Genomic DNA, 25,448 nt, shown 5'->3' on the forward strand with positions numbered 1-25,448 from the left:
GCCAGAGGGGCAGAGGGTGGAGCCCCCGGGACTTGGTACCAACACTTGCTCCTTCCTACTTTGATGGACTCTCTTGTATCTGGTGCTTCTCCTCTAGTGAGCAGGCCTGTGATTTATGATACAGGTATGGGTTTGGGAGAGGCAGTCCCGGGCCTAAATATAGCACCTCCTCTGGCCATAAATGGGAGGGAAGCACAGAGCTTTGCGGGGAGAAATTAGCTCTGCTGTCCTCAGCCAGTGTCTGGGAAACTCTTCCGCAGTGGTGTTCTCCTCTTCTGGCCCGTCTCCTCTGGGTGAGTCTTTCTCCTTTCCCCGGCTGGGATTTTTGGGGGACCACAGAGCATGCTGCATTTGCTTTCCCATGGTGGGGCCTTGTCCAGAGTGAAGAGTTACCTGCAGGTATTCCTTACTCTAGGACGAATCAAATGATTCCACCCAAGGTGTGCCTGCCTGTCTTTGACTGGACTCTATGCTCAGCCCAGCTAGGATCCCTCCCCTTCCCTTTTCTTCCTCCCCTATCCACTCCTTTTCCTTTTTCTTCCTCCCCCTCCTCACTTTTGAAGGGGGAGGGTCATATATCCCAGGCTGGGCTTGAACTTGCTCTGTAGCCAAGGATGACCTTGAACTTTTGATCCTCTGGCCTTCATCTGAGTGCCAGAGTGCTGGAATCACAGGTGTGTGCCACCTGGTGTTTTTTTTTTTTTTTTTTTAACGTGTGCTGGGGATCAAACCCAGGGCTTCAGGCAAGCTAGGCTAGTCCTCTACCAACTGAGCTACACCCTTAGGCATTACCCCCAAGTCTGTTCTTTATTTCCCTATGTTCTGGGTCTCAGTATTGTATAATCTGACACCCCTCATGGTAGGTTGTGCCCCTGGGTTTCCTGCCCTTTTTATTTTTATTTTTTAAAAACTGTTCTTAAAGCAGCCGATTGACTTGGTCTCTGGGGTTCTTACAAAAAGGATCAGAGATGAAGAGAGGAGAAGAGGGCGGACTAGAAAAAGGGTACTTTCTTGTGGGGTGGAGGGCAGAGAAACACCAGGCATTCAGCGCAGAGCTTGGGCAGGGCTCGGGAGGAGGTTCAAGCCCTTTCAGTGAAAGGACAATTGTCTGTGGATTGTCGGGTTTCCCGTCCTTGTACATTTGGAGTTTGGATCCTGCGGGTCTCCAGCTCTATGCCTTGCGTGGAGCTGTGTGCAGTGAGCTGCGCCCGCCCACCCCACCGCGGGGGGGGGGGAAAGGAGCTCCTGCTGCCCTCGAGGGCGGGGCTGGAAACCCTCAGCTTTCTCTGTCACCTGCCCCACATTCCTTCCCTCCTGAGTGCAACAAAAACAGGAAACAGAGAGCACGCGGGAACCACGACACTTCAAGGTGATATTGAGTAAATGGGGGCCCCAGATAAAAGCCCGTGCTAGGAGCCAACAGCTTCTTTTCTGGGGCCCACGCCAACTCCACGTGCCCTCTGGAGATGCTGTGCCCCATGAGCTCACCGACTGTCATTTGGAGCTCTGCAAAGGCAGAATGGAGCAGAAGTGAGGGGAAGCTGCCAAGTGCTCTGGAAGGATGTTAAATCGAATTTGCAGCACATGTGTATGAAGCTCACACGAACCTGGGAGCTTAAACACCCGAGGTCCGTCACATGCAGGACCAGGGGAGATCGTCAATAGGACTCTGTGCGGTTTTTATGACTGCTGACTTCACTTTCCTTTGTGAAATAGGGTGGCACTGTGGGTGGCGGCTGTAAGGATTGCCCAAGTGGGAGCTGCCTGGGATGATTTCTGTGTCAAATTCACACTATTAAAGTATTATGGGAAGCCGACGAGTCCTCACAGACAGTTGAGCGCTTTGTGAATACAAAGTTGGACCCTTCTCTATCTTATGCCAAGGCTCTCAAAGGAGGGACCCTGCAGAACCAGCCATGTTTAATTGATCCTCAGTGTCCCCATGGCTTGACTTGTGCCTAGTTGTTTTTGGTGGTAAGAGGTCCTTTTTGACAATAAGTCATTTTTTTTTTTTTTTTTTTTTTTGAGACAGGGTTTCTCCTTGTAGTTTTGGTGCCTGTCCTGGATCTTGCTCTGTAGACCAGGCTGGCCTCGAACTCACAGAGATCCGCCTGGGGTTAAAGGCGTGCGCCACCACTGCCCCTCGAAATAAGTCATTAAAAAAACCCTTTAGACAAATAGGTTCTACTGTGAGTGAGCTGGGAAACAATTCATCTCGTGAACTCGGGACTTGTTCCTTGTGGTCTACACTGTGTCAGCTGGTTCTCTCTTCTCCCTTGAACTATTTTCATTCCATGTGTCTATGAACTTTGGCATTTTTAGCTATATAAATAATTTCTTTAATTGCACAGGAGTAAATGCTCTCCGCCTGACACGTCTTCACAAACTGAAACCGTGTTTAGAGACACAAAAGAGGTTGTTCCCACTGTTCCTTGCAGGGAGGGCTCAGAACAAGGTACATCACAGACACGGAGCCCCGGCGCTGGGGACAGGCTCAAGTTTCATGGTGGTGTCCTAATTCCTAAACATGTCAGGAGCCTCTCGGGTGTGGTTCCAGAGCTGGGCTGAGGCGGAAAGTGTCTGGGAGTGGTCAGAGGAGCAGCTGGTGTCTTGGCTCTGCTGGAATGCACCAGTCCTTCAGGCAGGGCGTGTCCATCTAAGAGGGTTCAGCATTACTGGTCAGCATGGCCTCTGATGTTAATTACGTACAGCCATAGACACACACTGCTGGAGGCGAGGGGTATTTAGAGGGATATTTCTGATGCTAGTTCAGTCCCCTGGTTTTACAGTGAACCACACAGTAGCCTGGCGCTGTGAGGGTTCAGGCCTTGGGGTCCCCAGAACCAAAGCCTCTCTGTGCTCCTGAACTCCAGGGGATCGTCAGAACCTGCCCTTTGGAGAAGAGGTGCTCCTCGTCTTTTTGGGTACGTGTGGGGACACTTAAAGTATTTCTGAAAGAAGGATAGTCACAGTGTGAGTCTGGGGGAGCTCTCCAAGGGCCCTTTCATGCCTATGCACCTGATACTCCCAGACTGCAGCCCCAGACCTTTTTCTGGGTCACAGGAATATGCTTCTTGGAGGACCCATTGATAGACATGGGGTTGGGAAGCCAGCCCGACTCAGGGAAATTCTGAAGTGAGAAGTCCCGAGGAGTCAGCGATGGCAGCAGAGCTCACACTGGGGTCCCGTGAGGCCTCCTTTCCCCGTGATATGCCTTGCTGGGCATAAGACTGGTAGCAGTCTGAGGAGACAGGTGGAGCCGAGGGTCCCAGGCACAGCGTTCAGGGGCACTGATGCAGCTGGCACTGTCCCCGAGCCATGAACTCCAAGGTGTTTCCTTCTTGGAATCCAGTGGTCTTGGGGATTCAGCAATGGTGGACACACATCAGTTGCTCCAAAAGGCTGTGGTTTGAAAAGTGCGTCCAGTGGAGTGTGCCTGCGCTTGAACAGTCCTTGACTCCTGCCCTTGATGGCATTAGGGGTACAAAGTATAGGAATAAGTGCAGCAAAGTGCTGGGGCCCTTGTCAAAGGCACCCGGGGGACGTATCTGCAGTGGGTCTGTGTGTCAGAGTGAGGGGCCCAGGGAACATGACCACTTAAGGCAGGAGGTTCCTTGCTAATCACTACAAAGTGTGTGCTCCTCACACGTGAAGTGTTTGAAGACTTCCAGGCCCACTGGATAGCGTGTGAGGTAATGTCAGAGATACACCGGACCATGTGCTGTCTGTGCCTGTAGCATGGAGTAGGACACTCTGCTGAGTTAAAGGGAAGAGGGCCATTGAGATATAATGACTCATGTCGTCTTACATTACACACGGAGGCATGCGTCTAGTGAAGTGGACTTGGCCCTCTTTTGTGGATAGTTCTGCTAGGGACGGAGCATGTGTCTGGAGTTCTTTTTGCAAAAAACAATTTGAAAGTTAACACGGCATGAACACTTACGTAAGTACACATATGGAATGACGTGGTAGTCTATGGTTTCTGCTGAAGAATTAGAAGTTATCAGGGCAGATGGATTAGGGAAGAAATCCTAGAGAGGAAACCAGTCTCTGTCATGCTGGTCTATCTTTAGTCCCCAGAGAGATAACACATGCAGCCATGGGCAGCAGACCTTTCTTGGGGATCACTTTGCTGAGGTACAGTTGAGGCCCCCCCGCCCCGTGTTAAAGTGAGGGGGCTTTTCAGGTACCTCTTCCCATCCACATGGCTGAATGTCACAATGACCCTGTGACAGAGACAGCCATGGAGTCTGTTGTTTGTTACTCCATACCAAGCACAGTGCCAGCTGTGACATAGATTCAGTGTGGAATATCAGAGCTGGAGAGATTAGGAGTAAGCCCCAAGGCTACATCACAGAGCTGGAGGCAGAGTTTGGCCCCGGGGAGCCTGGCACCTGACCTCTGAGTTCTCCTTCAAGGCTGGCTGGGTTGCTTCTGTGTGGCCCTTAGGGCACAATGTCTCTTTACACATTTGGAACCAGTGGATGGTGGCACACTCTGTGGAATCTGGGGAGCATATTTGGCCTCTGGGACAGGAGATGGCTGGTTAACATGCTGGTCGTTAAGAAGAAATATTAACACATGCTAGTGTATCGAAGCATAAAAGGCCCCCAAGACAGAAGTTTGCTGACCGTGGGGGTGTGGGGTAGGGGATGGGCTGGCCTGTGTTTGGGATCATTCCCAGGATCCTCCCCAGCTCTGTGATTCTGCGATCCCACAGTCTTAACTGGAATTGATCATGGGGTAAATGGCGCACTATGGTGAATTTTCTAATATACAGACGGCTGAATGATGACGAGGATTGGAAAGGAGGCAGTCTCCTCTCTGAGCTGCCTTCAAGTTTCCCTCCTGAGCCCCCATTCATGTCCTTTCATGTGAGTGGCAGTCTCAGAGTCTGCTCTGGGTTCTAAACACAGCAGACTCTGAGCTCAGGCCTGGGCTGTTCTTTGTATCTTACCTGGGAAACCGAGGATCACAGAGACAGAGGAAACCTGCCTCTGAGTGACTGTGTAGAGGTGACTGAAGGGGCCAGGCATGAATTTTATTTACTTGGGGTGAATCTGTGCACTAGATGGACACGTGTAATTCCTGAAATGCTCCAAAATCTCTCAATGGTCTCTCGGGAGAATTTCACCCAGCCTTGCTCACTTTCTCACATCCTGGGGTTTCATTGCTGTCTTGGTTTGTCCTTTCCTGCATCTGCTCCAACCTTGATACTAGAAGTCCATGGATCATGACTTCAGATGACTCTTGGAGGCACTGGGGGGTTAGTAATTTTCCAAGGCCGTGGGGCAGCCCCTGGAGGTTTCTGGTGTGGCTGCAGGCCTTCCTAGAGTAAGGTCCTGCTGCACACCGTGTTCCTACCTTCATGCTTCGAACCGGTCCTGCCTCCTGACCTCTGTCTGTTGGCCCTCCCCACACGTCCTGTGCTGGGGGCCTGCCTCTCTGGTGCCCTCTCTTCTCCTCTGCAGGGCACTCTCTATCTCTGTGTGGCCTCTGGCTCCTGTCATTTCAGGTATTTGTTTACTCCTCTAATCTGTTTAAATTATTTTTACCCTCTTTCCTCACACTGCTTTTTGCATTGCCCCGAGCACATTAGGCGTTCTATAAATACCGTTAAGGAAGAAATGAAAGAAAAACATACAGTCACATTTTCTGATTGTCATGGCAGTTACAAAAAACAAACAAACAAACAAAAAACCAAACAAATCAAAAACAAAACAAAACAAAAAACAAAAAAAAAAAAACCCAAACAAACAAACCCCCCAAAAAACTGGGTTCCAGAGAAGTCTGGATTTCATGAGTATAGTGGAGGATGATTTGTATCTGTGTAATCCTCTCTTGGGATTGGAGTAGCCTTTCTTGTGTGTGTGTGTGTGTGTGTGTGTGTGTGTGTGTGTGTGTGTGTGTGTGTCTGTGTGTGTCTGTGTATGTATCTGTCTGTGTGTCTGTGTATGTCTATCCCTGTGTGTGTTTGTCTCTGTATGTATATGTCTGTGTGTGTTTCTGTGTCTGTATGTATCTATCTGTATGTGTGTGTGTGCCTGTCTGTCTGTCTGTGTGTCTCTATGTGTGTGTCCGCTCTCTCCATCTCTGTGTGTCTATCTGTGTTTCTGTGTGTGTCTGCTCTGCTCTGTGTGTGTGTGTGTATGTGTGTGTGTGTGTATGTGTGTGTTTGTCGTGTGTGTTTGCTCTCTCTATCTCTCTGTCTCTGTTTCTCTCTTTCTATGTGTGTGTTTGTGTGTCTGCTCTCTCTCTGCCTCTGTGTGTGTGTGTTTGCTCTCTCTCTCTCTCTCTCTCTCTCTCTCTCTCTCTCTCTCTCTCTCTCTCTGTGTGCACATGTGCATGCACATGTGGAGGCCAGAGATCAATGTCAGGTGTCCTTCTTAATTGTTCTCTACTTTACTATGTGACAAGGTCTCTCACTGAGCTCAGAGATCTCTGCTCTCTGGACTGCCGGGCCAGGGAGCTCCTGGATTCCTCCTTTCTCCACTCTGCCCCCTCCAGCCTAGAGCTACAGGCATGTGGCACTCACCTTTTCCACGGGTGCTGGGGACCCTAATTCAGGCCTTCAGCACTGCAAGCACCCTTTCCACAGAGCCCATTGCCTCAGCTCCATCTTTCTCCCCTGGAATGATGCAGAATGTAAAGGCGGAAATCACAGGTCCTGACTCCTCATGCTCTTCTTCTCTCAGAAGCACCCAAGATGTCCCTGGTGGCAGTCCCTTTCTACCAGAAAAGACACAAGCACTTTGATCAGTCATATCGAAACATCCAGACCAGGTACCTCCTGGACCAGTATGCATTGAAAAAGTAAGTTGACAGGTCCTGGCTGGACTTCCCGAATTCTGAATGTGCAGCTTTGATGTTTTCCGGCTGGAGACTGTGCTGTTCCCCGAGGTCTGGTGGTGAAATGGTTTGTGGGAAGTCTGAAAGCAGGGAAGACCGCATTCCTGATGTACACATCCCTTTTGGAGACGAAAGGTTGGGTGGGTTGCATGACCCAGCTGGGTGGAGTTGTCATGTATCCTGCAGCACCTGTGGGCTGACCCTGAGCCCCTGGAGGAGATGCTCACGATTGCTCAGTACAGGCCCCCGACTTTCTACTCTTCCCCGGGTGTCTTCTGGCAGTGGGACTTAAAGAGTCACTCACAATATAGAAGAACAAGAGGAAAGCAATGGGCAGGACAATTGGCAGGGTTCCTAGGCTGCAGAATAAAGATGGAGATGAAGTCAGTTCTGACCACAGTTCTGCTACCTCAGTAGTACAGGTGTGACACCTGCGTGTCCTCCCCGTCGGGGGCAGCTGGGTGCTTCTGAAGGACTAGGTGTCTTCCGGGCCACGCTGAAGGACAAGGTCTCCTCCAGCTTGCAGCTCGTGCCTCCCTGGCACTGTGTGTGGGGCAGCCTATCTACAACTCCCATGGGCTGATTAGAGAGAGGGCTGTGAGCAGGAAGGGGCCTCGGAGCCTGGCCTTCTGTCGCTGTAGGTGCCTGCCACATGTCACCGGCACCCTATATTTAGAATTGCTTGTGGCATTCGTTTAGTTACCATCCCTTGATATAAACAAAGCCAAACATTTGCAGCCCATCTCCACAGTGATTGGGATTCTAACACACACACACACACACACACACACACACACACACACACACATACACACACACACACAGGCATACACACCACACACACACACACACACACACATACACACACACAGGCATACACACTACACACACACACACACACATAAACACACACACACAGGCATACATACCACACACACACACACACACACACACACACACACACACACGTGCACACACCATACACATATTCCACATACACACCACTCACACATGCATACACACACACACACACACATAAACACACACACAGGCATACACACACACACACACACACACACACACACCATACACATATTCCACATACACACCACTCACACATGCATACACACACACACATTACATACACATGCACACACCATACACATATTCCACACACACACCACTCACACATGCATACACACCACACACACACACACACACACACACACACACACACCATACACATATTCCACATACACACCACTCACACATGCGTACACACCACACACACACACACACACATACACACACACACACACACATACACACACACACACACACACAGCATCTTGGCTGAAAACCAGGAAGGATGGTTCAGAAATGGCTGGCAGGAGGAGCACCAGCCACAGGGAGCTCAGGGGAGTGCTTTTCAGAGGGTGTTTGCAGACCGAGAGCGGGTGCCACATGCAAAGATGCAGGCCTGGGCTTAGGTGAACTCGTGCATATGTGTGCTTGTGCTTGTATGCATATATATCCATGTATATGTGTGCTTGTACAAGTATAAATGTCTGGGTATGAGTGTGTGTCCAAGGCCATGCATGCTCCTGCTTGTGTTTGTGTGGTGTGTATAGTGGTGTATGTGTGTGCCTCTGTATGTGGCATGTATGCATACACATGTATGAGGTGTGCCCAGGTGCATCTGTATGGGATACTCAAGGGCATACATGTACATATGTGTGTACTTGTGTGCCTGTGCTCTGGATACACATGTGTGTGCTGCAGGGGGGACTGGATGTATAGAAAGGGAGCATTGTGTGTTAGCATACGTGTTAATAATTTTCCAGCTCACCTAATCATTTTCACTGTTTGTGCAGGCGAGCAACCTCCCAGTCATCTTCTGAGAGGTCTCTCACAGAGAGGTCCTCCTCACAGAGAGCTTCCAGTCAGAGCTCCACTGCGGGGGTGACCTGCAGGCTCTGCGCTAAGCGGGTGAGCGCATCAGAAGAGGAGGAAGTTGAAAATGAAAACAGGTAACTGCTTCTTCGGGTCCTCCATCAGCGGCTGCCCTTAGCATCTGTGCTTCTAAGTGCTGGTGTCCAATTCAGCTGTGGGCTGGGTGACCTTGGGCAGAGAAGGGCAAGGGGGTGCTAGTTGGGGAGGTTCAGCAGCAGAAGCCGGGCTTGCTTATAACCAGAGCTGAGTTCCTCTTTCCCATCACTCGCTTACTCTTTACTATCTAATATCAGTCCCAACCCACAAAGAATTGGGACTGCACCTCCATCATTATACTGGCCAGGGCTGAGATACGGTTTTTGGCTTACCCTCTGTACTTAGATCCCTAAGCCATCCGGAGCCTCAGACTCCACCATGGAGTTTCCATCACACTCTCTGTTGTCCCTTGGAGCAAGGTCATCTTCTGAGGAGGCAGCCAGTGTTTAAACAGCTGTGTCTGTGGACACCAAGGGCTACGAAGGGTTCCATAAATCATAAGGGTTCCATAAATCATCCTATCTTAGATTTCAATGGATTTGGCTCATGAGGGTGCACTGTCATAGGAAAGAGACGGACCAGCCAAAATGTCAGTCCTAAAGTTACAAAATCCAAATGATGGGGAAACAACTGGTGGCTGTGCATCGGTCTTTCAAGAAGAACACGAATAGGTCTGAAGAGACGGCTCAGTAGCTAAGACACTTGCTGCTCTTGCAGGGGACCAGAGTTTGATTCCCAGGTGGCTCGCAACCACCTGTAACTCCAGTCCCGGGAGATCCTATGCCTCTGGCCTCCCCATGCATCTGCACTCATGGACACAATATCCGTGATAATTAAAGAGAATAACACAAGCAGCCAAATATTTCATACCTACTGGATATCTCACCCACTGCTCCCTGAAGTTTCTCAGAGTTTCTCTGAAGGAAACTCTAATTGGTAAGGACACAGGAGAGTCGGGTAAGCTTGCTTTATTGGAAAGTTGCTCAATGATGGAGTAACTGGACGGATGGTGGATAGCCCAAAGGACCGTCTTCTTTTCGGTTGTTTGAAAAAGTACAGTTATTCAGCAACAACGATACATTTTAGAACAGCAGCACAAAGTCAGATGGAAACAAGATTCCTCCTGTTTTTAGATTCCTGGCGTGTTTTTCTTTTAAATCCAGGGACAGTAAATCTGTGTTCCTAGGAATTCTCAGCAATGTCAAAGTTATGATTATTTTTAAGCATACTTCTAGTGATCTTCATATTATCATTTAGTTAGTTAAGATGTGTGTTTAAAGAATACAAGGCACCAAGTTTAGTAGTACTTATGAAGAACAACATCCTAGAGGAATAGTCAAGCAGTGAAATCATAGTTTGAAATTCAGGTCTTGCAGTAAGATACCAGCTCTCCATGGACTCACATGTGGACACTGCCCATTTAAGGACTTACCTTACATTGAAATGTGTTATACCTTAAGAGTTCATTCAAAGGACAGACATGTAAAATACTATATATGTAGACTTGTAAGTATGAACTTTATTCATCTCTTCTTAAAAAAAAAATGAATTAGCTTATAAATGCCTTAGGTATGTTGTACCATGTGAATTGTATAAATTGATTTTATGATAAAGTGAGAGCTTCTGGTGTTAAGAAATGACTTCAGAATGTCAGCTGTGTGGGGTAGCTCGGTGGGGAGGGTGCTTGCTTAGCATCTGTGGTGCTCTGGGTATCATCCCAAGTCCCACACAAACCAGGTATGATGGTGCGTGACTGTATTCCCAGCAATTGGGAGGTAGAGGCAAGAGGATCAGAAATTCAAGTCATCTTTGGGTCTATAGTGAGTTCCAGGTCAACCTGGGCTATGTGGGACATAAACTATCTGAGGTTGTAAGTATTCAATTGTTTTGGAAAGATATCTCCTGATTGTATTTAAGTTTGTAGACTAGACATTGGACATTTGAGCCATGGTGTTTTATGTCCATCAGTTACATATCAGTGTGACTTTGAACATAATATGCAAATTCTTGTCCCTCAGTGTCCCCACTGTAGGGTGAGGAAAGTGAACATCATTAACTTGAGTGGTTGGTGTGTTGGTTATGAACCTCGCACAGTTTTGGAACAGTCTCAGCTGATGAGAGTCTTCATGACACACAGAGTGTTTGCATTGGTCCTCTCAGTTTGAGTCTGGGTTTGAGTTTTGATGGCGCCTCTTTGCCCACTGTTGATGGTCAGTCCTCTTGGTAGGTATAGGGTTGCAGGTGTGGGGTTGGCCATCCCTATACTGCCCCCACTGCCCCCCATAGAATCAGGATATTTTACTCTCATCATTCACGTGGGTGTCTTCCCCATCTCAGGTCTTGAGAGCACTTCTTCCTCTGAAAGCAGATTAGGTGGCTAGTGAGTGATCCCAGGGTTCAGGGAGATGATACCATTGCATTGTAGGGTAGCTGTGGTAGAGCTGGGCCCTGCTGAGCGCTGATGGGAGCCTCGGTCATTCATTATTCACTACCACTCTCACCAGCCCTAATTGTTATCACAAGCTCTTACTATTCCTTGCAGACCTTAGTTCAGTCTGGTACGTATTGGTCCTTGGCTTTGATAGGAAGGAATGACTCTGACTTCCCAGGACTAAGGCTGGGCTGGTATTTCTTCATTGTTTGTGAACCCTCAGCCTCTACATGCAGGGATCCTTCCAAGCACCCACATGTACATGCTCCTGAAGGACTCTAAGGAGTGACCAAGTGTATTAGTTGTGTCTTTCATGCCAAGAAAGCAAGAGATGTATGTTGTGCATATCTGTATTAATAAACCACACACTTGCTGTTCTTTGTAACTTCCTGTGCGCCGTTAACACACTTTGAAAAGCAAGAGGCAAAACTAAGTAGAAAACGTTGTTTTGTTTTTTTCCCCCCTCATCTTCTTTTATCCCTTCCTGCTGAGGGATAGGCAGCCAGAGAGGATCAGTCTAGTCTGTCAGTACCACACAGTCTTGTCACATGTCCTATGACTAACAGAGTTTCTTGGCTCTCCTAGGTACCGGTCCCTAGAGGCTTCTTATGGAGAAGCTAAGAGGCAGCGTTTCCTCAGTGAGCTGGCCCAGATGGAGGAGAATGTACACGTGGCGCGGTCACTGGCTCGTGACAAGTTGGACAAGTATTCCCTGGAGCAGATGGTAGGAGGACCTCCAAGCTCCCTGGGGGCATATAGAAGGAGAGTTTATCTGCATGCAGGTGGTCCAATGAATGCTTCATTGCTAGTGTGATATTCTTGCCACACCCACCATGACCACCCTTGCTTCTTCTCGGCAGGTGGAAGACAAGCTAGCTTGGGAGAGACATTCATTTGAAGACCGGATGAGCAGAGCCCCCGAGATCCTGGTGAGGTTAAGGTCCCACACCATCTGGGAGCGGATGTCAGTAAGGCTCTGTTTCACTGTACAAGGATTTCCCACGCCTGTGGTGCAATGGTGAGAGACAGCATTCGGGGCTGCTTTCCTCTAAGAACTACGTGCGTGGAAGGCATGTGTGCCTGAGAGCCTGCCCTGTAGACCTATGGAAGTCCGTGTGGGAAATGTGTGCACAAAATTCAAAAGGCCTGTCTAGTTAATGTTCTATCATTCCTGTTTTAGGGACATTGACCTGGTGGCTCTCTCAGAATGTTTTGTTGAAGGGTTAATTCCCTGAATAGGCATGAATGTTTGTTGTCTTGGCTATTGGCTATGCACTGGCTTCATTGCTGACCTTGTACAGAGAGCCCGTATATCTGCCTTAATTATAGGAGGGCTCATGGAAGGAAACTGTAAATATTAGTGAGTCAAATCTTTAAGCCCCACAGACCCTTCTTGTTCACTTGCTGTTGAAACCACAGATTGCTGCTGTATATATCCCCTTGTGTCCCAGGTCTCTCACAGGAGTCTTGTAACCTTGTAGCTCAGCTCATCCATGATGTTAGGAGATGAGGGAGTACTCCAGGACTTGCTCAACCGTAACACAGACTGCAGTGGCTAAGGTCTGCTTTACAGGTTGGGGGCTGGAGCTTCTAGGACCAGGGCTTCATGCACTCTGTGGCATTCTTCTCATGTGTTCTGACTGCAATATGGCCTGATGGGCCAGGCTGGGACTCGGCTAGCACCAGTTATGTTTCTTTTTAAATGGAATGATAATTTCTGAATTCATAAGCAGTTCAAGCAGATGTATGAGGTTCTGTCTGTTTGAATGTTACAACTCCTCTCTCTCCTAGAAAGCCAGATCCAGAGCACCTTGCAGTAATGGGCAGGGGAAAGAGGAGCAGATGTTTCTTGGAGCACAAAGGAGGTTGAGACAAAACTTCAAAAGTATGTCTGCCACTGTACTAAAGTGAATATTTCCCTCCACCAGGTACAAAGATGGCAGTTTGATATGCCAGGCAGGGGAGCCAGGGAAGTACCGGATTGAGAGCAGGTATGGAGTGCACACCCTGGAGATCAACAGGTGAGGAGCTACAGCCAGTGTGTGCTGGGGTCACATCCTATAACCACGTGCAAATTAAGACGGCAGAAGCTGGCTGGGAGAGGCAGTAGAAGCCTGATCCCCACCCTTAGGAGGCCGAGGCAGAGAGATTGGGATGTCTAGGCCAGCCCCGATGGACTGAGACTTAAGTGCATCTGTAATATCAGGTGTGCCTGCAAGAGTCACGTGATGGCACAGACATACTACACTCAGACATACAGGTGCATGCAGACAGGCTTATTCTTCCTGTGGCTTTGCCTAGATGTTTGCTTAGAATAAAAACATGTTCTTCTTTTTTAATTAAAATGTTTTATGCATTGGGTTTTGCTGAAGAAGCGATGACTTCTGGTATTTGTTTCTGATGACGAGGTGGATTCACGCAATGATAGCTGTGGTGGCCAAGTGTGTTCAGCCCTTAGCAGACCTGGAGCAGGACACCAGAGCCAAGGAGAGGGTGGAGTCATAGACAGAAAGTGAAACCAGGAAGCTTTTGGGAAGGGGTTCTGGATAAATATGTCTAGCTGGATTTTTGATGAGTCTAGGCTGGGGTGACCGGCTGTTCCTTGATGGAGATGGATGAGGGGCTCCATCAGGATGGAGGAAGAGGTCAAAATGAGTGGTCCTGCTTTTGAGGTCCTGCTCCAACATGAGCCTGTTTGGACTGGCAGCCTCTGTCAGGCCCTGGCCCTCTAGCTGAGGTGGAGTTTCTTCTTCCTGCTTCCCAGCTTTTCTTCCTCTTTCTATCTGCTTCCTTGTGACTTCTGCTTCTCTGTAGAGGAGATAATCCCTTCTCTGGGCTCATCTTGGTGGCCTGAGGACAGGGTAGTGCTGTCCTTGAGTCCTGCAGGACCATGGGCTCCTCCCTCAAAGCCCTCACTGTGCAATGACACTCCTCCACAGCTATTCGATCTCTGCTAAGCTAGAAACTCTGTCCCCGGATAAGCTCCGACTCCTGGCCTCACGGTTGCTTTCTTCAGTCATCCATTGATAGCCTACTGAGTGCCAGCTGCTGTGTTAGGTGGGGTGGTACATGGGTGGCCACCAAAATTGGACTTGCTATTTGGTGTCCAGAAGGTGTCACGTATTTGCAAAGGTGAATAACAGGTAGGTGAGGGGAGAACTGAGCCTAGGGTGGCAGATCATGGTAAAATGAGGACCAGGGCCAATTTGCTTGGGAAGATGCAGCCCTAGTTTCCAAGGTGAGAGAGTGCTAGGTGGGAACTGCATATTTCTGTGAAGGATCTCTAATAGTGTCTCATGGTACACAGGTGGTGTGTACTGGGGATAGAGGGAGAAGGAGAACTGGAGGCCAAAGTTAGGCCTGTAGACCAGGAAACCTGCAGGGCAGGTTGGATGCTGGCTTTGCTTAGAAGCAGAAAGGATCCCTCTTGACTTGGGGTGGGAGGGGCCCAAGGTGACCAGTGCCATGCTCTTGCTGAAACTCAAGAATTAGGAACCAGGTGTGGAGGAGAGAGGGAATAGTGGGATTGATGAGAAGGATCCAGAGGGATCCAGAGGGATCTAGTCTACCTACTCTGCAGGTATACTCAGGTGTCCCTGGTGGAAGCATGCAGAGCAGGGAGAAGCCAGTTGGGTAGCAGGTCTCTCCAGAGCAGCAGCACTCTGTGGAGAGTAACTCTTCCCTTGACTTCCAAGGATCAGTGGGCAGTAAGCCAATACCAGTTTTCTCAGGAGGACACTGATGTCAGGGTATCTGATCACTGGGCAGGGTATGCTCTGATCAGCAGGCCTGGGTAGGTTGGTTTGAATGAGCAGTCAGCAAGAAGTGTTTTCTCTTTATCAAGTATGAAAATAGTCACACCCTCATCCAATGTTGGCAGCATTCAAACTTTACACCCAGAATGACATCCACTTTAAACAGTGAAGAAACACCCAGAATGAACTAAGTTAATTGGCCCTGGTAGGCCATGATGGAATGATCCAGAAACACAACACAATTCTCTTGACTTACACTTGGCAAGACCAGCACATATTTTTTTTCTCTCTCAATCTCTCCCTCCCTCCCTCGCTCCTTCCTTCCCTCCCCCCTCTATCCCTCCCTCCCTCCTTCCCTCCCTCCCTCCCTCCCTCCCTTCCTCCCAGGATGTTCTTAGTAGATCTAGAGAATTTCATGTTCTTCAAGAAAAGAGCAATGGGAAACCCCACAAATTATAGCTCAGCTCAGCTGTTCATTCCAAAGTGCTGAGCTACAGATCATCTGATCCGCAGCGTCTCCGGGGTGTGGAATGCCTTGTCCATCTCTCTAGCTGGCTGTGGATTGAGCTTTTCCTTGCATTCTGAGATGACATTTGCTCCTATGAATATTCTTTGGCTCCTGAAGCTGAATTCTTACGACGCTGAAAAGCAAACAGGCTTGGTACTATTTGAACTTTAACTTGTAATCCGCACCATGGTGTCTATATATGCATACATTTTTCTTTGGCCATAATGAGAGTCTCCCTTTTTTTTTTCCAAAGGGTTTTTATGCTGTTCCCTTATTCTGAGGGGCACTTAGAATAGAGTGTTATCATTTAGTGATAACGCCATCATCCCCTTTTTTGCAGGATGTTTTCATGACTAAACTTTTCTTATACTTTACCTTTTGACTTTGGTATTTAAGTTATGAGTTAAGAGTTACGCTCTAAATCTGTTTTCTATATCACTTACCGTTTAGGGACCCTGAGAGTTGCCTACCAATGAGAAATTTGCTTATGACGTCTGTTCATCTTTAGAAAGATAAAATTGCATTGGTTCTCACAGGAGGTTGTGTTGAGATGCTTTTACACTGAAATTTTGAGAGGCAAAAGTGCCCCCGTGGAAGTAAAAATTGAGACAAAAAAAAATCCCTCCTATTCTGGGAACCCATCCAAACAGAAAGTAAAACCCTCACAGAGTTCTCTCAGCATGAAGCAAAGGCTAGAATTAGACTCTGGGTTTGCTGAACATTCTCTGTAGGTCCCGAGGAGCAGAAGGGAGGGGAGGTCCTCCTGGGACATGGTGGAGATGAGGTCATAGTTCACTATCTCCAACTTAGCCTTTGCTGAAATCAGAGTTTGGTGGAGTTCCCAGAGCCACCTTGACTTCCTCTCTGCTTCCCATTCTGTCTCTGCTCTAGGCATCCTGTTTCCTTCAACTCTACTACACTCAGTAGTGAGGGAATATTCCAGGGCTTACTTACATACATGCATGGATGCTCACTTATTATTTATGTACATACCACCGTTTCAAAGTTTTATGGAGTATAAAACACCAAGGAGTAAGTACAATGAACGAGATAAAGGAAGATACTAGAACTTGTAACCTGCGCCCTGCCCACCTAGCAGTCACCTGGGCGCACCTGGTTCTGGGAAACCAATGTCATAATGAAGGGGTCTCATATTTGGGCAGGTCATGGGTTTCCTTCCCACGGGGGAGGGAAGCCTTGGAGCCTGCCTCCTGAGCTGGCTCTCCTAAGCACAGGAGTTCATTGCAGAGGGAGAGGCGCTTCTCCCATCAGACCTTCTCCTAACTCCATGCCTTTGTGCTAGAAGTGCTAATGGGTGAACGGAGGAGCTAATGAGTGCTAATGCGTTAGGTGGCGCTGTCCCATCTTCATGTCAGCCCAGGGCAAGCTGGGAGTTACAGTGAGGTGGCCTGAGGCCTGACCATTTCAGCACTTCCTTCCTCTCTGCGGTGGTCCATTCTGTGACAAGTTTGTTCTCTTCCTGTGCCAACACAGCTCTTCCTTACTCAGGAACAGTTCAGAGGGCTTGGAAGCCCCTAATGTTTGGAGGAATTTGGGGAAAGAAAGAAAGCTTTGTACAGGAGAGAGTGGAGGACACTCTTTTGGCTCAGGGATTGAGTTAATACATTTTAACTGATGATGCTGAGCTTGATTTTTATATTTATTATATTACATTTATAAAACTGTAAGAGTTTTTCAAATACATTGCTTGATTTTAATCATCAAGGCCACCCTTATAAAGCATTTTAGGAATTTAAAATATCGGTACCTTTTGGGAGGGATACATTGATAGATGAGGGCTGTGAGCTGATCTGAGGAAGTGCATGTACCAAGGTACCACGGCTGCAGTATTACAGCCTCGGCAGGCATGTTCTCTGCTGTTATTCTGATTGACTACTGTTGAGAACAGCCCTGAGTTGCCAAGATGAGCCATTATAGACAGAAACAAGTTCTTAGCTTGAGCTTAAAGGACATTACTCAATTAAACAGTGGCGTAGAAGCTTCACTGAGGACTAGGCCCACACCAGTTATATACTATCTAAATTATATACTACAGACTTCTAGACCTGCCCTTAGTTGTGCAAAGAGGATACGATACATCCGAGCACAGGCATTTACTCTGGGTCTAAAAACTGAAGAAATTCGCAACCAGGGAAACTCAGTTTGGAAACCATTATATTAACACGAAGGGCTGTTGACGGAATTGGAGATGGTGAGATCTACGCAGTGGACTGGACACTCAGGTACCATCTGTGTCCACACTCCTCTGAGGACTCTTTATGGCCTAAGTGCTAATCCCCTTCTCATCTCTGAGGACCAGGTGATCTGCTGGGCCAAGGGCAGGCTTTGTCCTCTGGGCTCCTCCTGGAAGTCCTGCTCAGGCTTCCCGTGAGCTCTGCTATCGGCTGGGTGGTTGCTTTGGGTGTCCTGCTCCTATTTCTAAGTCTGTGCCGCTTTGTGGCCCCGCTGGGCTCCATGTTGGTCAGGCCATCGCTTCCAAAGATTTCAACTCTTTCCATCAGCTTTCCAGGACCGTGGCAGCAGGGTCTAAGTGTTAATTAAGAGCCACTGTCTGTCTGTCTGTCTTTACTTTTTAATTTCACACATACAAGTGTTTTGGTTGCATCCAGAGGCCAGAAGAGGGTACTGGATCTCCTACAAGTGGAGTTACAGACAGAAGTTAGCTACTGTGTTGGTTCTGAGAATTGAACCTGGGTCCTCTGGAAGGTCACGCATATGGTCCCCACACTGTTTTCTCCTTTTGCAATGCTGTTGCAAGTAGAGGCAGGTGAATGCCAGTGGAGCCGGGACTCTCGACTGCCCCCTGCTCTTTTGCCCCGAGGTAGGGCTGCCTGCAGAGTGTCCAACTGCAAAGCCTGTTGCTTCCTCATCAAAGCAGGCCAGCGCTGCACCGTGCTGGCGGGTGGCGGCCGGCATTCATTCCTCCCAGGTGAATGGAACGTAATGTGCTGGTGTGAGTGTCCAGATGGACAGGGCTGTGCTGACCTCTGTGAGCAGTGACATTTAAAGGGGGCCGGATGTCACGTCTGACACAGCAAAACCGGGTTGAAACTCCCGAGAGAAAAGAAGGCCATTGGCAGACAGCCCAGGTCTCAGAAAATCCTCTCCCCTTTCCTAGAGATATTAAATCTTTGGTCAAAGAGAATATTTTCAGCTCCGAAAGTGACTGAGAAGCAAGTCAGATGATCTTGCAGGACAGGGCTTTGTCCCTGGGACTACTGGCTTACGGCACTTTAAAGTGAGACTTGGGCACATTTTTTATTTCTCAAAGGTAAACTTATGCTAGTTCTTTGCCAAGATTAAGGCCTCGCCCTGTGCCCCAGTTTAGAGGGAAAGAGCAGCAGGAATGCAAATTTTGGAGCCCCGTGGACCTTGTTTTCCAATCTCTGCAAGTGCCGAATTCTCCCGTGGTGCTTTCCAGCATGTGCGGCAAGGTTACGTGTGACAGTAGCTGGGGCTGTGGTGCCGGAACTGTGGCGCAGTCAGTAGATGGCTTGCTGTGCAAGCATGAAGACGCTAGTTTGATTTCCGGAATCTACATGAAGAAGCAGGGGATAGTGGCACGTGCTTGTTAATCTCAGTGCCGCTGACACAAGCAGGTGGAGACCCGGGGCTTTCTCTCTAGCCAGCCTAGTTTAGTCTGAGTTCCAGGCCAACTGGAAACCCTGCTTCAAAAATCGTGGTGGACAGAGCCTGAGGAACAATTCCAGAGGATGACCGCTGGCTTTCATATGCACGCACACACACATGTGTCTACATGTACATACACATGAGCACATACATACACACAGGAGAGACAGCGAGAGCGAGACCCCCACCAGAACCTCACAGGGTACCTGGCATAAATCAGAGGGTGTGAAGTTGCCTGCCTCTCTCCTGTCACATTTTCTGGAGAAGATAAAGGGGGGCCAGTTCACAACCACAGAAGTGGCCTCCCTTCTGAAGGATGAAATGAGGAGATGAGAACTCTGCACCCTGAGAGTCTGGGCCCTTGCCATTTCAAGTTCATCGTCTTCCTGGGATGGACACGCACCCACGTCTTAGGTGGGGCCCAGCCTGGGTGTTTTTTTTTTTTTTTTTCATTTTTCTTTATTAAGAAATTTTCAACTCACTCTACGTATCACCCAGAGATCCCACCTCCTCCCTCCTCTCCCCCTCCCCCAGCCCTCTGTCCCAAGCCACCCCACATCTCCACATCCCCCAAATCAAGGTCTCCCATGGGGAGTCAGCAGAGCCCGGCACACTGAGCCTAGGCAGGTCTAAGCCCCTTCCCACTGCACCAAGGCTGTGCAAGGCGTCACACCACAGGCACCGGGCTCCCAAAAGCCTGCCCATGCACCAGGGATGGATCCTGAGCCCCCTGCTTGGGTGCCCCCCAAACAGTTTGAGCCAAACAACCGTCTTCCATATCTAGAGGGCCTAGTCCAGTCCCATGGGGGCTCCGCAGCCACTAGTCTACAGTTCGTGGGCTTCCACCAGTGTCAGCCTGGGTGTTTTAATGAGGCTGATGTGTGGGTCATTCCAATCTGGGAATTGTACCATTTGTGTTTCTCCACATCAGCTACTGGCTTAGGAGTGCTTCTGGGGGGTGAGGTGGGACTCTGGCCCTGCTTTACTTGACTAGCAGGGTGTTCCACACTTAGAAAGGCTCACAAGGTTTCTGCTCAGGCCTTAGATACAAGCTCGGGTTCCTGCCTGGGGCTCTGGTGAGTTCTCAGCCGCCTGGTCATGCTGTGATCTCGGAGCCATTTAGAACAGGAGGGTGGCAGGCACAGTCCTAGGTGGGAAGCATCAAGACAACCTAGAAGGCAGGACCAATTGTCAGCTCCTGGGCTACATTGAGCTAACCAGAGATCAGCTCCTAGGGAGGAGAGCAACTCCCCTCCACAGAACAGGTACAGGACTCCCCCAAACTTGCCTCTTTATTGTCCCAGCAGGAAGGCTTCTGCTGTGGACCAAGACCCCAGAGGCCTTCCCAGTGACTGGATGAAACAACAGACTCAATTAGGCTGAGAAAGAGAGCCAGACAGACGGATGCTTTCTCCTTGAGAGTGAAATAAATGATTTCTGGAAGCTCTCCTATCCTTCCTTTCTGAGAGTCCAATCCACACATAGTTTGGGGCCAGGCATTCATCTGTATCTATAATTAATACTATGCTCTGCCCTTCGTTCCAAGAGAGAGCTGGCACCGTTTTCCAATAAGTCACAAGTGATCCAGGCCACGTGGTTTGCTCTCCAGGAATGCTTTGTTCAAGTTCAGGAGGCCGACTGGGTCAGAACATCTCACAAACTTGCTTTCTCTCCCCCAGGGCCGACTTTGAGGACACAGCTACCTACTCAGCAGTAGCCACCAACCCCCATGGACAAGTGTCTACCAATGCTGCTGTGGTGGTGAGAAGTATGTTCCTGATGTCTGTCCGGGGTAGGGGAAGAAGGCCTTTGTCCCTGCCTGTCTCCTTTTGTGCCACATTCATCCAATTTTCCCCACAGGATACCGTGGAGATGAGGAACCATTGCACTCTGTAGGACTCCCAATTGGATGTGAGTATACCTGGGGGTCTTTGTCTAGAAAGATGTTTAGTGACATAGCATAGAGGTGAGAAATGATTTTCTCAGGGTAAAATCTTTGTTAAACATATGTTTCTAATATCTCTTTAGGTTTCCCCAGCCAGGGTTATTGTGTGATAATTTTCTCTGCTGGCAAGTTGGTGTTTTTAGACAGAGGTGAAACCATCGCTCATAGAGACTTTATATATCTGGATTGGAAAAAAGAAATGAATACAAATTCTTAGACAGAGTCTAGGATGGTGCCATATTTTGTGTGTGAGGACACTCCATGCTCCTGAAAGTTCCTAGGCCATGTATATGGAGCAGCTACCTGAGGTCTAGGTGGGACACACAGCCAGTGTATGCTGAGAGTGATACACACCGCCTCAGTGTCCGACAAACCTCTTCCTCATGTGGGGTGCCCTGTGGCGTGTGGCCCCTTACTCTGCTGTCAATGTCAATGCCATCCCACTTACCTTTAAACACCATCAGAATGGGAAGAAACTACCTATCAGCAAATAGGCTCCTTGTCCACAGTGACCTGCTGTGGCCCTGTCATGAGACATGCATTTCCCTGTGACCCAGGTTGATTTTTTCCTGGGAGGCCCAAGAGCTGTGCTGACCCGGATCAGGTGAGGAAGGCTACCAGAGATGAGGACCTACTTCCAAAATAACTCATGTGTGGGTTAGGGACAAGGTTTATGTTTGACCCATATTTCTACCAGAGGAATTGTGCTTTCTGTGTGGGCTTTGGCTTGGCCATGATTCTATTTACACATGAGCCCTAATCATGAAGAATTGACCAAAACATTTCCTGATGGTAGATCCTTTGGTAACCACCATATATATATATATATATATATATTTTTTTTTTTTTTTTTTTTGGTGTTTGTGCATGAATTTTATTGGATAGGCTCACACTCAACATTTGGCTGGTATTAAATCACCCCAGGAGTTTAGGGCAGGCCAACGTAGATGTAGGGAGGTCTATGGATCCGGAGTCCTATACACCTTGAGTACTTGGATCTTTGAGTTATTTGCCCTACTCTTAGGTATCTTCCATTAAAATTTTATCTTTCCAAATAGAGACTTGAAATATCTATAATAGTTACAAAATATTTCATGATCATAATGACAATAATGCTCTTGTATTCACCATGTAAATGTTTTTTTTTAAAACCATTTTTGCACTTTTGAAGTTAGTGTCAGGTTCACATGGCATAGAGTTAACCCCTTAAAGCACACAGTTCAGCCATGCTTCAGCTATTTTTAAAGGGCTGGAGCTATCATGGAGTTGGTAAGAACCTCTGGACACTCAGCCAGTCCTCCAAGTCAAAAATCACTATTTCCATTTTGCAGATATTTTCTGAACTTTCCCTATATGCATGTGTTTTAAATCACAGGTGGTTTTTGGTTTTAAAAATCTTATCTTTCTTTGTTTTCTATTTTTGTTGTTTTTTTGAGACAGAGTTTCTTTGAGTAGTCCTGGCTGTCCTGGATCTTGCTCTGTAGATCAGGCTGGCCTCAAACTCACAGAGATCCACTTGCCTCTGCCTCCCGAGTTCTGGGATTAAAGGCGTGCGCCACCACCACTGCCTGGTGTAAAAGTTTACTTTTTAAGTGTGGTAGTACACACTGGTAATCATATCACTCGGGAGGCAGGAAGATGGCAAGGTGAAGGCTAACCTGAGCTACATCGTAAGACCTTGTCTCAACAAAGAACTGGGACTATAGCCCAGTGGCGGAGTGCTTGCCTAGCATGTGAAAGACCCTGAGTCTGACACCAGTGCTACAACCACCAAATAATGCCTGCAGACGTGCTTCTGACTGACGCACATCCTCTACTAAGTGTGTTTTTGCGGTTTAGTCTGTTTCTAGTTGACGTCTGCAGTCCTAGTTAGTTCACTTGCTGTGGAATGACATGTGGATAAGAACAGTGCCACAGTTTATTTTTAAAGAGGGAAATGCCACAATTCCAGTGGATAGGACTTTCCCAAAGCCACTCTTTGGGCTGAGGTGGGACGTAAATCCTATGCTGTGAACACAGTCAGGGCCACGCTGTGTCCTGTGTGACCATGTCTGACTACAGAGTGGCGGTCTCCCAGGAGGGTGACTGACAAGGGGCCTTTATTTCCCACAGTTCTCAGTTTGCAGGCCTGATATCTCAAGCTGCCTGTGTGTGTTCTGGGGGAACATGGCTTCCTGGTTTATAGATGGTCCTCCCTGGTCCTCCTGGGTACAATGCCATCTCTCTCCCTCCTTTATAAGGGCACTGACCCCATCATGGGGCCCCTCCTCGTGATTTCAGCAAACCCGAATCAACTCTGAAGTCCCTGCTGCCCTCATACCAGGGTGGTTAAGGCTTCAGCATGTGAGTTTGGGGGATGCAGACCCTCAGGCACCTCCACACCCCAGAGGGCATGTACTCCATAAACAGGTGTATCTGCTGTGCTGGGACATAGGCACACATGCTGGCTGGATGCTAACAGTATCTATGGCCCCACCCCCTAACCCCCATTCCCTCACAGTGCCGCTTTCATCCGTGATCCCATACACACATTTCGATGTCCAGTTTTTGGAGAAATTCGGGGTCACCTTCAGAAGAGAGGGTGAGACAGTCACACTCAAGTGCACGCTGTTGGTGACGCCAGATCTGAAGAGAGTGCAGCCACGAGCTGAGTGGTACCGGGACGGTGAGTGCTGTGGTGAATTGGCCCCAGGGACACTGCTGACATGTTGAGTCCCCACTGCTGTACCTGTGAGCCCTCTGTGGAGGTGTGGCCTTCGGCAACGTTTGTCCCTCACCTCTGCTGGTGTGTTAGCTGCCAGCAGAGAAATAGACTGGGGGGGGGGAGGGTGACCTTGGCAGTGTGACTCTGACCTTGAACATCATCCAGGAGTCTCTTGGAGCAGCTCACGGGGAAGCACCTGGAGCTAACCTCGCTCTCTGACGCCATTTCAGACGTGCTGCTGAAAGAGTCCAAGTGGACGAAGATGTTCTTCGGAGAAGGCCAGGCCTCGCTGTCCTTCAGCCACCTGAACAAGGATGACGAGGGGCTGTACACCTTGAGGATCGTGTCCCGGGGTGGTGTCAGTGACCACAGCGCCTTCATGTTTGTCAGAGGTACCTCCGTGGGTAGGGGTCCAAACAGAGGGTGGGAAGAAAGCCACATGGAAGGAGGGGACAGGGAAGAGATACAGGAAAGTGGACAGTGGGTCTTGGCCATTGCAGACTCCGCTGACCAGAAAGCGCCCCTCCCAAAGCACGAGGCATGTCTGCCATCATGACCCTGACTTGTGAGTGAGCAGAAAGGGTTAGACGCATGGCCTCTGCTCCCCACTGTTCCTAACATCCTAGAATTTACAAAGGGAACCCCCAGAGGGAGTGTGCTGCGTGCTCAGCTCCCTGCAGGGTGCAGTGGGCTCCTTTAGACTCTGCTGTTACGACTGACACAAGACTAGGGCAGTGTGTCGTTCATCTTTGCTGACTTCAGTTAATTCCTGCTTCCTCTAGTCACGACATGGCAGCGGCAGTTCCAGAATGCCCTGGGTCTGACTGAATCCTCTGTCCTGCCTCTAACCCTCATCATGGGCTCATCAGGATGCCATTCGTAATTATGTGATGAGGAAGTGTACCAGGCATAGCTTCAGGCAATAGCAGTGGTGGCATGCATTGCAAACACTCGTCGTGCACATGCGTGTAGGTGTGCATAGACATGCGTGTTCATGCACAATCAGTACAGACCTTCAAAAACTCTCATGATGATTCTGGAAGTTGCTCTATTTCCCTGGCTGGAGACACCAAAGCTCAGAGAATTTGGCTCTCTTTCTTGTGGAGGAACCAGGGCTGACTTCTGTTGGAGCCACAGCCTGAGAGCGTCCCCCCCCCCCCCCCGCAAAGCCCAGTGGACTGGGCTAGGGCTGTGCCCCTTTCTCAGGGTGTTGCTTCTGCCCTCCCTGACCCACCAACCCAGGCTGCCCTCTGTGGGCTCCTTCCTGAGCCTGTTGGGGGAGACCCCAGCTATGGCTGCCCTCCCAGGATGCCATGCTTTCTGTCTTGCGTGGCCAGCCATCTTTAGCTGGTCCCTGCTCCCCCTCCTGCGGCTTCAGGTGTGGGTGGTGTGAGAGAGCCGTTGGGGTGTTAGATTTTTTTTCTCTCAGTGGCAGTTAGAACAGAACTTAATGGAGGGCTGTGCCATTAGAGTATGTTACCTTGGGAACATAAACATCCATCTTGCTCCTGTACTTCCCACAAGCTCACACAGGCACGCAGGGCTGTGATTTCAGCTCTCCCATATAATTTTGTGGGTTTTATTAGGGTTGGCATTAAAAGACACCTTCCATTCTC

General features: G+C 48.9%; 1 protein-coding gene across 1 annotated transcript in view; it reads left to right on the forward strand.

Annotated features, from left to right (window-relative positions):
• Positions 1–1,478: 1,478 nt before the first annotated feature.
• The window catches only part of Myom2 (myomesin 2), a 70,383-nt gene continuing 46,413 nt past the window's right edge, over positions 1,479–25,448 (forward strand). The window contains exons 1-11 of the mRNA XM_059244993.1: positions 1,479–1,530; positions 2,874–2,924; positions 6,696–6,813; positions 8,724–8,879; positions 11,855–11,993; positions 12,130–12,287; positions 13,198–13,290; positions 20,863–20,951; positions 21,044–21,094; positions 23,629–23,793; positions 24,063–24,224. Of these exons, the coding sequence (XP_059100976.1) occupies positions 1,479–1,530; positions 2,874–2,924; positions 6,696–6,813; positions 8,724–8,879; positions 11,855–11,993; positions 12,130–12,287; positions 13,198–13,290; positions 20,863–20,951; positions 21,044–21,094; positions 23,629–23,793; positions 24,063–24,224 (1,234 nt within the window). The remainder of the gene's footprint in view (positions 1,531–2,873; positions 2,925–6,695; positions 6,814–8,723; positions 8,880–11,854; positions 11,994–12,129; positions 12,288–13,197; positions 13,291–20,862; positions 20,952–21,043; positions 21,095–23,628; positions 23,794–24,062; positions 24,225–25,448) is intronic.

The sequence above is a fragment of the Peromyscus eremicus genome, chromosome 17, assembly GCF_949786415.1.
Source record: "Peromyscus eremicus chromosome 17, PerEre_H2_v1, whole genome shotgun sequence".
Classification (NCBI taxonomy): Eukaryota; Metazoa; Chordata; class Mammalia; order Rodentia; family Cricetidae; genus Peromyscus; species Peromyscus eremicus.